We start from the raw sequence: 11,686 nt of genomic DNA, 5'->3' as shown, positions 1-11,686 counted from the left end.
GCCGTGTGCTCTTCCGATCTCCCTCCCACCCCTCAGCAGCCTGGGGCCCCCACGGACCATCACGGTGGCGATGATGGACAGCAGTGCGTCGCTGAAGCTGAGCATACGATGCGAGTGCTGGATCCCCTCGGCCGCGTCCTCGTCTGGAGAGCCCGCGGAGGCGTCTGCCTGCCCCTCGAGCGTCGGCTCCGGAGCCTGGGGCCCAGACATGGTGGAGCCTGAAAGAAGCACGGGTCTGAGCCAGCGCGGTGTTCCTGGGGCGGGTGCCTCAGAGGGGTCTGCTGGGCCCTCCGCTACGTCAGCTTTACAGGAAACTGCCAAACCATTGACGGGGTTTGCACGCCCACCGCAGCGAGCGCTGCAGCTGCTCCCCTCCGGGTTTGGAGGCTCTTTATAAGTTTGATGACTTTTCAATCTTAGCTGTGCTGACAGACATGCCATGCACTGTGGTCCGACCTGTGCTTCACACTGACCAGCTGAGTGTCCCCCACGTTCCCGCTTTTCACCCGTGCACCTTTTGTGCCTGCTCGAGTCTTCAGTTCACTTTTTTGGGGGATTATTTGTATTCGTGTTGAATTTTGACAATTCTTCCCACATTGTGGTTAGAAGTCCTTCGTTAGAAGTGTAATCTGCAGACATTTTCTCCAAATCTGTGACTTGCCTTTCCTTCTCTTACCAATCTTCAGGAGGATGTAAGTTTCTTTTTTAAAATATTTATTTGACTGCCTCGAGTCTTCACTGCATCATCCAAAACCAGGGATTGAACCTGTGTCCCCTGCGCTGCAAGGAGGATTCCTATCCATCAGGGAAGTCCCTAGAAGAATATAAGTTTTAAATTTTGATGAACTCTAACTTACCACTTTTTCTTTTATGGATTATTCTTTTGGTGTCATATCTAACAATTTTTAGATATGCTGAACCCAAGATCACAGAGATTTTCTGTTTTCTTCTAGAAGTTTTAAAGTTTGAGGTCTGATGATCAATTTTGAGTTTTATATAACATGCAAAGTACAGTCAAGTTTCCCTTTCCTGCAGATGGATGTCTGATTATGCCAACACTTTTTGTTTAAACGACTGTCCCTGCTCCACTGAACTGCCTTTGCAGGCACCTTGGTCAAACACTGACAGACACATTCGCGGGGTGTCTCTGGGAGCGCCCGTCCTGCCGGGGATGAGGCGCCCGTCCTTTGCGGCATCACACTACCTTCATGCAGCCTCACGTCAGTCCTGATGTCTGCTCGAGTCCTCCAGCTTTGTTCCTGTCCAGACCATTTGGATGATTCTCGCTCTTTGCCCCTCCCTCATGGTCTCCCGCTTGTCGGGGCCCCATCCATAGTTCCTACAGGCAGAAAAACGGGCTACAGCAGCCCTCACTGCCTGGCCCACTACTGGAGCTGGCCTGGGGTCCAAGCCAGAGAAGGAGGACTGGGAAACCCCGAAGCCTCAGGCGTGCGTCACTCTTCAAGGTCCAGCCCCCTTTTCAACGTGTTGCCTTTTGTGCACGTTTTCTTCTAATATTTTGCCCAGAGTTTTCACCTGTCATCAGCGGGAGGAGCTGGCACTAACAGAATCCTTTTACTTTACAAAAGGGAGGGCGACGGAGCAGGGGAAGGTGGGAGGGAGGGGCGTCTGACAGGCAGGACCGGCCGTGGTAGGCTTCTTTGGGGCCAGCTTTGGGGACAGATGCCCGTTACATTGCTTCCTGCACTTTTTGCATGTTTAAGTTGTTTTCAATTAAATTTTATTCAAAAAGTCAGTAAAGATCAAATATAGACACAGAAATTCTCAACAAAATGTTAACAAATGGAATTCTGTAACATATAGAAAGAATTATATATCATGCCAAGTGGGATTCATTCCAGGCATGTAAGGTTGGTTTAAAATTAAAAAATCAATTACTGTAACACACCATATTAATGGAAAAAAAGACAAAAACCATCATCTTACTAAATGCAGAAAAAGCATTTGACAAAATCTAACACTTCTTCATGATAAAAACTATTCGACAAAATAGGAATGTAAGGAAACTTTATCAACCTGATAAAGGGCAAACATCATACTCAGTGGTGAGAACCCTGAGAAACGGTCCCATCTCAGACCAGTGGCGTGACAAAGGCCTCTACTCCCGACGTTGTGCTGGGACTTCCAGACATGGCAGCTGAGCAAGGAGAACGAGCCAGAAGGACACAGAAACCGTCTTTCTCTGCAGACGATGCGATGCTGTACAAAGAGAACCCTAAGGAACCCACACAAGGAAGCTGTTAGAGTAAATGAGTCCAGCAAGGCTGCAGGAACAACAGCAACGCATAGAGCAGCTGCATTTCCACTCACCACTGATAACCAACCCACAGCACATTTAAGAAAGCAATCGCATTTATAATAGCATCAAAAATACCCAGGAATAAATTTTTTAATGTGAATGTAAAACATGGTTGAGATTAAAGAAGGCCCCAATAAATGGAAGACATCCTCTGTCGAAGGATTAGAGAACTTAATATTGTTAAGATGGCAATACTTCCCAAATTTACTTACAGGTTCAACGCAATCCCTCTCCAAATTCCATCTGCCTTCCACGTAGAAATTTACAGTTCAGTTCAGTTGCTCAGTCGTGTCTGACTCTTTGCGACCCCATGAATTGCAGCATGCTAGGCCTCCCTGTCCATTACCAACTCCTGGAGTTCACCCAAACTCATGTCCATCGAGTCGGTGATGCCATCCAGCCATCTCATCCTCTGTCGTCCCCTTCTCCTCCTGCCCCCAATCCCTCCCAGCATCAGAGTTTTTTCCAATGAGTCAACTCCTCGCGTGAGGTGGCCAAAGTACTGGAGTTTCAGCTTTAGCATCAGTCCTTCCAAAGAACACCCAAGATTGATCTCCTTTAGGATGGACTGGTTGGATCTCCTTGCAGTCCAAGGGACTCTCAAGAGTCTTCTCCAACACCACAGTTCAAAAGCATCAACTCTTCAGCATTCAGCTTTCTTCACACTCCAACTTTCACATCCATACATGACCACTGGAAAAACCATAGCCTTGACTAGACAGACCTTTGTTGGCAAAGTAATGTCTCTGCTTTTGAATATGCTATCTAGGTTGGTCATAACTTTCCTTCCAAGGAGTAAGCGTCTTTTAATTTCATGGCTGCAATCACCATCTCCAGTGATTTTGGAGCCCAAAAAATAAAGTCTGACACTGTTTCTACTGTTTCCCCATCTATTTCCCATGAAGTAATGGGACCAGATGCCATGATCTTAGTTTTCTGAATGTTGAGCTTTAAGCCAACTTTTTCATTCCCCACTTTCACTTTCATCAAGAGGCTTTTTAGTTCCTCTTCACTTTCTGCCATAAGGGTGGTATCATATGCATATCTGAGGTTATTGATATTTCTCCTGGCAATCTTGATTCCAGCTTGTGCTTCTTCCAGCCCAGTGTTTCTCATGATATACTCTGCATAGAAGTTAAATAAGCAGAGTGACAATATACAGCCTTGATGTACTCCTTTTCCTATTTGGAACCAGTCTGTTGTTCCATGTCCAGTTCTAACTGTTGCTTCCTGACCTGCATATAGGTTTCTTAAGAGGCAGGTCAGGTGGTCTGGTTTTCCCATCTCTTTCAGAATTTTCCACAGTTTATTATGATCCACACAGTCAAAGGCTTTGGCATAGTCAGTAAAGCAGAAATAAATGTTTTTCTGGAACTCTCTTGCTTTTTTGATGATCCAGCAGATGTTGGCAATTTGATCTCTGGTTCCTCTGCCTTTTCTAAAACTAGCTTGAACATCTGGAAGTTCACGGTTCACGTATTGCTGAAGCCTGGCTTGGAGAATTTTGAGCATTACTTTTAGCGTGTGAGATGAGTGCAATTGTGCAGTAGTTTGAGCATTCTTTGGCATTGCCTTTCTTTGGGATTGGAATGAAAACTGACCTTTTCCAGTCCTGTGGCCACTGCTGAGTTTTCCAAATTTGCTGGTATATTGAGTCCAGCACTTTCACAGCATCATCTTCCAGAATTTGAAATAGCTCAACTGGAATTCCATCACCTCCACTAGCTTTGTTGGTAGTGATGCTGACTAGAAATTTACAAGCTGACCCGAAAATTCATATGGAAATGTAAGGAACCTTTGGGTATTTAAGGAGCAGCCAAAACAGTCTTGAGAAGAACACCGCTGAGAACTCACACTTCTCAATTTCAGCACTCAGTGCAAAGCTATGGTAATCAAGTCAGTGCAGTAACAGTGTAAAGACAGACGTACAGATCAATGCACGAGAACTCAGAGATCAGAGGTAAACCATTATGTTCACACTCCACTGACTTGCAATAAGTGTGTCATGACCATTCAATGGGGAAAGAACAGTCTTTTAAACAAATATTGCTGAGACAACTGGATATCCACACACACAAGAATGAATTTGGGTATTACCTCATGCCACATACAAAAATTAACTAAAAGTGGATCGAATGCCTAAATGTAAGAGCTAAGACATTGGAGAAAATCTGCATGGCCTCACATTCTGCAAAGAATTCTTAAATGTAACACCAAAAGCACAAACAACGACAATAATAAATTGGAGTTCATCAGAATTGTGACTTTGGTGTTTAAAGGCCACTATTAAGAAAAAGACAACCCACAGAATGGGAGAAAATATTTGCATATTATGTATCTGGTAAGAATCTAGCATCCAAAATATAAATACAGTTCTATTTATAGCAGTAAAAAGACAGCCCAATTCAAAAAACAGGCAAAGGATGTGACAAGACATTTCTCCAAAGAAGATATTCCATCGGCCAATAAACACATCAAAAGATGTTCAACATCATTTGATTGTATTGAGAAAAGCAAATCAAAACCACAAGACATTCACCCCTAGGATGGGTATCACACAGATAAATGAAGGACAGCAGCGACTTTTAGTGAGAACTTGGAGAAAACAGAAGCTTAGTGCACTGCTGGTGGGAACATATACAGTGTAGCTGTTGTGGAAAATAGGACAGAGGTTTCTCAAAATTTTAAACAGAGAATTAACATTGTTGTTGTTCAGTCACCAAGTCATGTCTGACTCTGCAACCTCATGGACTGCAGCATGCCAGGCTCCTATTCTTCACTAATTCTCTAAGTTTGTTCAAACTCACGTCCACTGAGTCAGTGATGCCATCCAACCATCTCATCCTCTGTCGCCCCTTTCTCTTCTTGCCCTCAATCTTTCCCAACATCAGGATCTTTTCCTGTGAACTGGTTCTTTGCATCAGGTGGCCAGACTATTGGAGCTTCAGCTTCAGTCCTTCTAATGAACATTTAGGGCTGATTTCCTTTAGGATTGACTGGTTGGATCTCCTTGCTGTCCAAGGAACTCTCAAGAGTCTTCATCAGCACCACAGTTCGAAAGCATCAATTTTTCAGCTCTGGGCCTTCTTTATGTCCAACTCTCACGTCTACACATACTACTGGAAAAACCATAGCTTTGACTATGTAGACCTTTGTTGGTAAAGCGATGTCTCTGCTTTTTTTTTTTTAATACTTACAATGTATATTTATTATCATGCCAGGCTCCTCTGTCCATGGATTTCTCAGACAAGAATACTGGAGTGAGTTGTCTGCTTTTTAATACGCTGTCTAGATTTGTCATAGCTGGTGGCTCAGACAGTAAAGCGTCTGCCTACAATGCGGGAGACCCAGGTTTGATCCCTGGATCAGAAAGATCCTCTGGAGAAGGAAACGGCAACCCACACCAGTACTCTTGCCTGGAAAATCCCATGGACAGAGGAGCATGGTAGGCTACAGCCCATGGAGTCGCAAAGCGTCGGACACGACTGAGCGACTTCACTTTCCTTTCCTTTCTTCCAAGGAGCAAACATCTTTTACTTTCATGGCTGCAGTCACCATCTGCAATGATTTTGGAGCCCAAGAAAATAAAATCTGTCACTGTTTCCACTTTTTCCCCATCTATCTGCCATGAAGTGATGGGACCAGATGCCAGGAGGATTAATATAGGATCCAGTAATTCCACTTCTGGGATTTCCACTTCCTCAGACTGGGAGGTGCACCTGAAGTAAGCCAGGACTAAGTCACAAAGAGCATTTCAGCTCCTTCACGAGTGTGGAAATTGCTGTGAAGAGTGTGCAGGGCTCATGTACTTTCCTATATATATATATATATACACATTGTATTCCATATACAAGTACATTATCAGATATTTTCTCCCAGAGTGGGCTGCCTTTTCATTCTCTCTCTCATATATGTGTGTATACGTACATATACGTATATATTTAGAGCTTCCCAGGTGGCTCAATGGTAAAGAATCCACTGCCAATGCAGGAGACACAAGAGATTCAGGTTCTATCCCTTGGTGAGGAAGATCCCCTGGAGAAGGAAATGGCAACCCACTCCGGTATTCCTGCCTGGGAAATCCCATGGACAGAGCAGCCTGGCAGGCTACAGCCCACAGGGTCAGAGTCAAACACGACTGAGCACGGACGCACATACACATTCAGGTCGACAGACTGCTTTTCAAAGCAGTTTTGAGTCTGCAGAATAACTGAAGGGAAAGTGCAGAGAACTCTCAGTCACCAGTCCCCCTCCCCGACTGTCCCCGTCATTAACATCCGACGTTAGCGTGGCTCAGGTGATGAGCCAACATGGACACATCATTGTGTCGTAGCTTTAAGGGTGTTGACAAGTGCACGCCTGTGTTCACTGTCACAGCGTCACACGAAAGGGCTTCAAGCCCTAAGACCCCCGTGTGCTGCCTCTATTCATCCCTCCCCACCCCAAAACCCTGGCAACCACCGATGTCTTCACTTGTCTTCAGTCTTGCCTTTTCCAGAACATTGTGGAGCTGGAATCCACAGTACGTGGTGCTTTCAGAGTGGCTCCTTTCACCTGGTGGTGTGCTTCTGAGGTCCTCTGTGTCTTTTTTGTGGCTTCTGGCTCATTTCTTTTTATCCTTGCATGATACTGTTTTATCTGTGTACCAGTTCATGCACTCACCTGCTGAAGCACGTCTGCAACATACACTGTGAGGTCCCTAAGTCTGGTGAAGTCCTGTTTATCGACTCTTGTTCTTCATTTTTGTTGTTTATCTACTTTTTTACGGCTTGTTCTTTGGTGCCATATTAGAAACTCTCACGGGTGGCTTTCTAGAAGTTTTATGGGTTTTTTTCTGTATATGATGCAAGGTATGGATTAAGTCTTTTTTTAAACATGGATATCCAATTTTTCCAGCATCATTTGTTGAAAAGACTATCCTTTCTCCAATTAATTACCTTTATTCAAAATCAACTGACTATATTTATACTTGTGGGTCCACTGATCTACTTATGTATCTTTACAGCAAAACCACACTATTTAGATTACTGTACTTTTACAAGAACTGAAGTTACATAGTGTAAGTCATAAAAATTTGTCCTTGTTCAAACTTGCTTTGGCTATTCTAGCTCTCTGCTGTTCCAAATGAATTTTAAAATGTGTCAATTAAAGACATATGATAGGATTTTAACTGGGATGACATTGAATGTGTAGATTGATTTGATGTCCTAACAATACTGAATTTTCTAAATTAATGAATACTGTGTAACTTTCCACTTATTAAGGGTTTTCAGAGCAAAGTTGCCTAGTTTTCAGTTATAAATCTTGCATCTCTATTACAGATTATCTTCAAAATTTAATATCTGTTGACACTATTGTAAATAGTGTTTTTTCTAATTTCAACTTCCAATATTTGTTGCTAGCTATTTGGAAATAGAACTTTTTTGTTTACTAACCTTATATTCTATAACTCTGCTAAAACCATCAGTTCTAGTAGCTCTTTTTGTAGTTTCCATGGATATTTTTCACCTAGAGTAGTGACTCTCAACTGAGGGCAGTTTCCCCTTAAGGGACATTTGCAGTGCCTGGAGACACTTTTGGCTGTGACAGTGGTATGTTACTGGTATCCAGGGGGCTGAGAGAGAGGTGCTGCCAAAGGCCCTATGGTGCGCTGGAAACATCCCTCCTCAACCCACTATCTGGTCCACAATGTCCGTGGCCAAGGTGAGGAAAGTCTGACGTGGACGATCATGTTATCTTCAAATAAACATCTTACTTATTCCTTTCCAACCTGGAAGCTTTAATTTCTTGTCTCATTACACCGGCTAAAGTTTCTAGTATAATGTTGAATACTTGCTCCTCAGTCTTTCATCATTCCATTATGTCAGCTAAAGATATTTCATAGATGTCCTTATCATGCTGAAAAAGCTTCATTTTACTCCTAGCTTGCCGACAGTGTTTTTTTCTATAAAAAAATCAGGAATGGATGCTGAATTTTGTCAAATGCTTAAAAAAAAAATTTTTTTTGGCCACACGGCATGTGGGATTGACCCTGCACCCCCTGCAGTGACGGCGTGGAGTCGTAACCACTGGATAACCAGGGAAGTCCCCATCAGATGCTTTTCCTGTGTCTTGTGTGTGTTAGTTGCTCAGTCGTGTCCGACTCTTTGAACCCCATGGACTGTAGCTTGCCAGGCTCCTCTGTCCGTGGAATTATCCAGGCAAGAATACTGGACTGGGTTGCCATTTCCTTCTCCAGGGGAATCTTCCTGACCTAGGATCAAACCAGGGTCTCCTGAATTGCAGAGATTCCTTACCATCATAGCCAGAAAGAAGTCCCTAAATCTCGAGATGAGATTTGGAAACCCATTTGGTTTCCTTCTTCACTGTAATAGTGTAAATTACATTAATCCATTTTTGAACATTAAGCCAACTTTGCATTCCTAAGATGAACTTCACTTGGTCAACGTTGTATTATCCTTTTTATATAGTGTTGCATTCAGTTTGCTAAAAAATGTTTTATAAAAATTTTTATTTCTGGTATGAGAATACTAGTCTGCAATTTTTTTTTTGTTGTAATGTCTGTGTCAAATTTTGGCATTAGAATAATGCTATCCTTATAGATTGAGACGGCAAACATTTCCTTCAGTTTAAAGAACCCCTATAAAATTGGTAATATTTCTTCTTTAGTTTGGTGGAATTCCCAGGAAAGCCATCTAGGTATGGAGTTTTCTTTGAGGAAAAGTTTTAAACTATAAATTCAATGCTTTAATAGTTATAGGGCTATACTGGTTTTTCTATTTCTTCTGGAGTGAGTTTTAGCACTGTCTTCCAAGGAATTTGTTCCCTTGGTGCAAGTGATTGCATTTATCGGCAGAAAGTTGTTCGTGTTCTCTGATTACCCGTTTAGCAACGACATCATCGTGCTCACTCATGACATTGTCAGTCCTTTTTCCCCTTGTTCAACCTGGCAGAAGTTACTCATTTTATTTATCATCTCAAAGAATTAGCTTTTGGTCTCGTTGATTTTTCTCTATTGTCCTTTATTTCTGCTCTAATACTTATCATTTCCCTTTTTGTACATAAGAGTTTCATTCACTCTTAGTTCTCTAGTTTATTAAGATGAATGATTTGAGACAACTTTTGAAATGCTGCATTTTCATTTTTTCCGTTCAGTGTACAATTTTAATTTCCCTTTTGATTTCTCCTTTAATATATGGGTAATGTACAAGTGAGTCAACAGGTTTTTAAATATTTGGATGATTTTCCAGATACATGCTATTAATTTCTAGCTTATTCCATAGTAGTCAGGGAACATATTTGCCCAGAACATGAAACATCTTGGTAAATGTTGCTTATATATTTGATAATGTGTATCCTACAAATGCCCATTAAATCCAGTTGGTTGATGGTATCACTCAACTCTGCCACATCCTTGGTCATTTTCTGGGTATTTGTTCTGTCATTACCTGAGAAAGTAGTATTGAAATTTCCAACTACAGCTGCGGGTTTGTCTCTCTCTCCTTGCAGAACTACTAGTTTTTGCTTCATGTATTTTGAAGTTTTATTATCAGAGACAGAACTGTTGAGGATTGTTACATGTTCTGATGAATTTACCCATTCATCATTATTAAATCTTTCTAACTTCTGATTGTAGTCTTTGTTATGAAATCTACTAGAGGGACAGGTTTGGTGACAAAGACTGTGCACGCAGCCTTAGGCGTGCATATGTGAGGTGAGCCGCCTCAGAACACAGGGCTACGAGTCCAGGAGGGATGTGGTCCAGAGACACAGAACTGGATTAAGATGGTGCTACTGCAGCTCCTCAGGCAGCATGAGTATCAAAAGCGCTCCAGCAACATGAAATACAAAGTCTGAACAAACTCTCGTCCCCAAGGGAGTCACACTGTCTAGAAATCTGCACCTGGTTGTAGGTTACACCAGCACAACCCACATCCTCTGAACTCAAACACACCCTGGGCAACATCACGCTTTCCTCTGTGATTCACTAGGTCTCCCACAAAAGCTACTTTAGATCTTTTTCGCACTGTTTCAATCTTAGCTCCCTTCTCAATTTCAGTGGATGTTTTCTTCTCCTTATTCACAGTAAGAAGAGAAGTCATTAGAGAATTCCTTCACTTTAATTCCAACAGACATACAAAGGTACTACACCTTCCTCCATTTCCTTTTACGAGGAGAAGCGATTTTCCAAAGCAAATGCTTCCCTATGCTCTGGACATCATCCCCTCCCACCTTCTACGGGAGCCCTGGGCACCTGCCCCGCCCCTGCTAGCGGCTGCAGGCTGCCCAGTCCCCACCATCACTCCAGCTTCAACTCTCCACACCAAGGCACTGAGTTACCTCCACTTACCATCTGTCTTCCTTTCTATGCTCCTCCCCTTAGGTTAAAGGGAGCTTTGCAATGAAACAATGTTATTCTTGGCAAGGTCACCAAAGATCTCATTGTTGCTAAGTCCAACATACAGCTTTCACTCTTTTCTCTACTTTTAAAGGGGTATGTGTCACTTCTCATTACCCTCCCTTCCTTCCCCCCATCTTCCTGTGGCCCTGGGATGCAATGCTCTTAGTTTTATTCCTGCTTCCTTGGCTGTTCCTCCCCTCTGAGGACCGCATCCTCTTTCTAAAACCACCGTGTCCCCCTCAGGGCTCTCTTCAGCTGCCATCTATATGCTAGGGACACCCAAACACAGCCTGACTCCTTCCTGAGCCCCCAACCCTTGTATTCCATTTAGCGGGCGAACACTGGCTGGAGAAGCCGTGTGACTTGTGTGGACTTCAAGCTGGATCACTAACTGTACCCCGCAGACCCCGGCCAGCTGGCCGTGTAATGCCACTGCGGAGCACGTTTTGTCACCTCAAAGGCGGGGTGGGGTGGGGTGGGAGTTCTCCGAGATGCTCCAGGGTCACTAAGGCGAACACTTATAAAAGGATGTGGCAAGCAGTAAAGCCCTGTACGCACTAAGCTGCTTTATTACAAGGATAACACACACTAGCCTGTCTGGAGAGAGATCTCTGTGAAGCTCCGGGCGGGTGACGATGCTGTCTGGGGATCCGGCTCCAGGGCCCCGCGCCGGGACCAGGAAGCGGCCCAGGGGCCAGGCGAGCGATGCTGTCTTACCTGCGGGGGCAGCTCTAGGTGGTGGGTGACACCCGGGAGTCTGGGTCCAGTGCCGCCAGATCTGACTTTTTTCTACAGAAGCTACCAATCTCGGTTTCTAAAACTGAGCTTTTCAGGTCTTTAGTGGGAGCAACTAAAAAAGATGGACATTGCCAGCGCCCTGGCGCTCCGCGCACACAGCCCGCAGCTCCCGCTGCGCAGCCAGGCCCCGGGAACTCCCGAGCGCCAGCTTCCGCGGAAACGGCCAA

General features: G+C 43.8%; 2 protein-coding genes across 2 annotated transcripts in view; one reads left to right on the top strand and one right to left on the bottom strand.

Annotated features, from left to right (window-relative positions):
- The window catches only part of TMEM175 (transmembrane protein 175), a 20,021-nt gene extending 8,335 nt beyond the window's left edge, over positions 1-11,686 (bottom strand). Inside the window, exons 1-2 of the mRNA XM_010834304.1 lie at positions 11,439-11,686; positions 58-218 (exon numbers count right to left, since the gene is read on the bottom strand). Coding sequence (XP_010832606.1) covers positions 58-210 — 153 coding nt within the window. The 5' untranslated portion in view covers positions 211-218; positions 11,439-11,686. The remainder of the gene's footprint in view (positions 1-57; positions 219-11,438) is intronic.
- GAK (cyclin G associated kinase) overlaps positions 8,009-11,686 on the top strand; it is a 19,634-nt gene continuing 15,956 nt past the window's right edge. The window contains exons 1-2 of the mRNA XM_010834290.1: positions 8,009-8,023; positions 9,136-9,240. Coding sequence (XP_010832592.1) covers positions 8,009-8,023; positions 9,136-9,240 — 120 coding nt within the window. The remainder of the gene's footprint in view (positions 8,024-9,135; positions 9,241-11,686) is intronic.

The sequence above is a fragment of the Bison bison genome, unplaced genomic scaffold (genome assembly GCF_000754665.1).
Source record: "Bison bison bison isolate TAMUID 2011002044 unplaced genomic scaffold, Bison_UMD1.0 scf7180017845407, whole genome shotgun sequence".
NCBI lineage: Eukaryota > Metazoa > Chordata > Mammalia > Artiodactyla > Bovidae > Bison > Bison bison.
The sequence above is the reverse complement of the archived record's forward strand: the minus strand, read 5'-3'. Positions and strand labels throughout refer to the sequence as shown.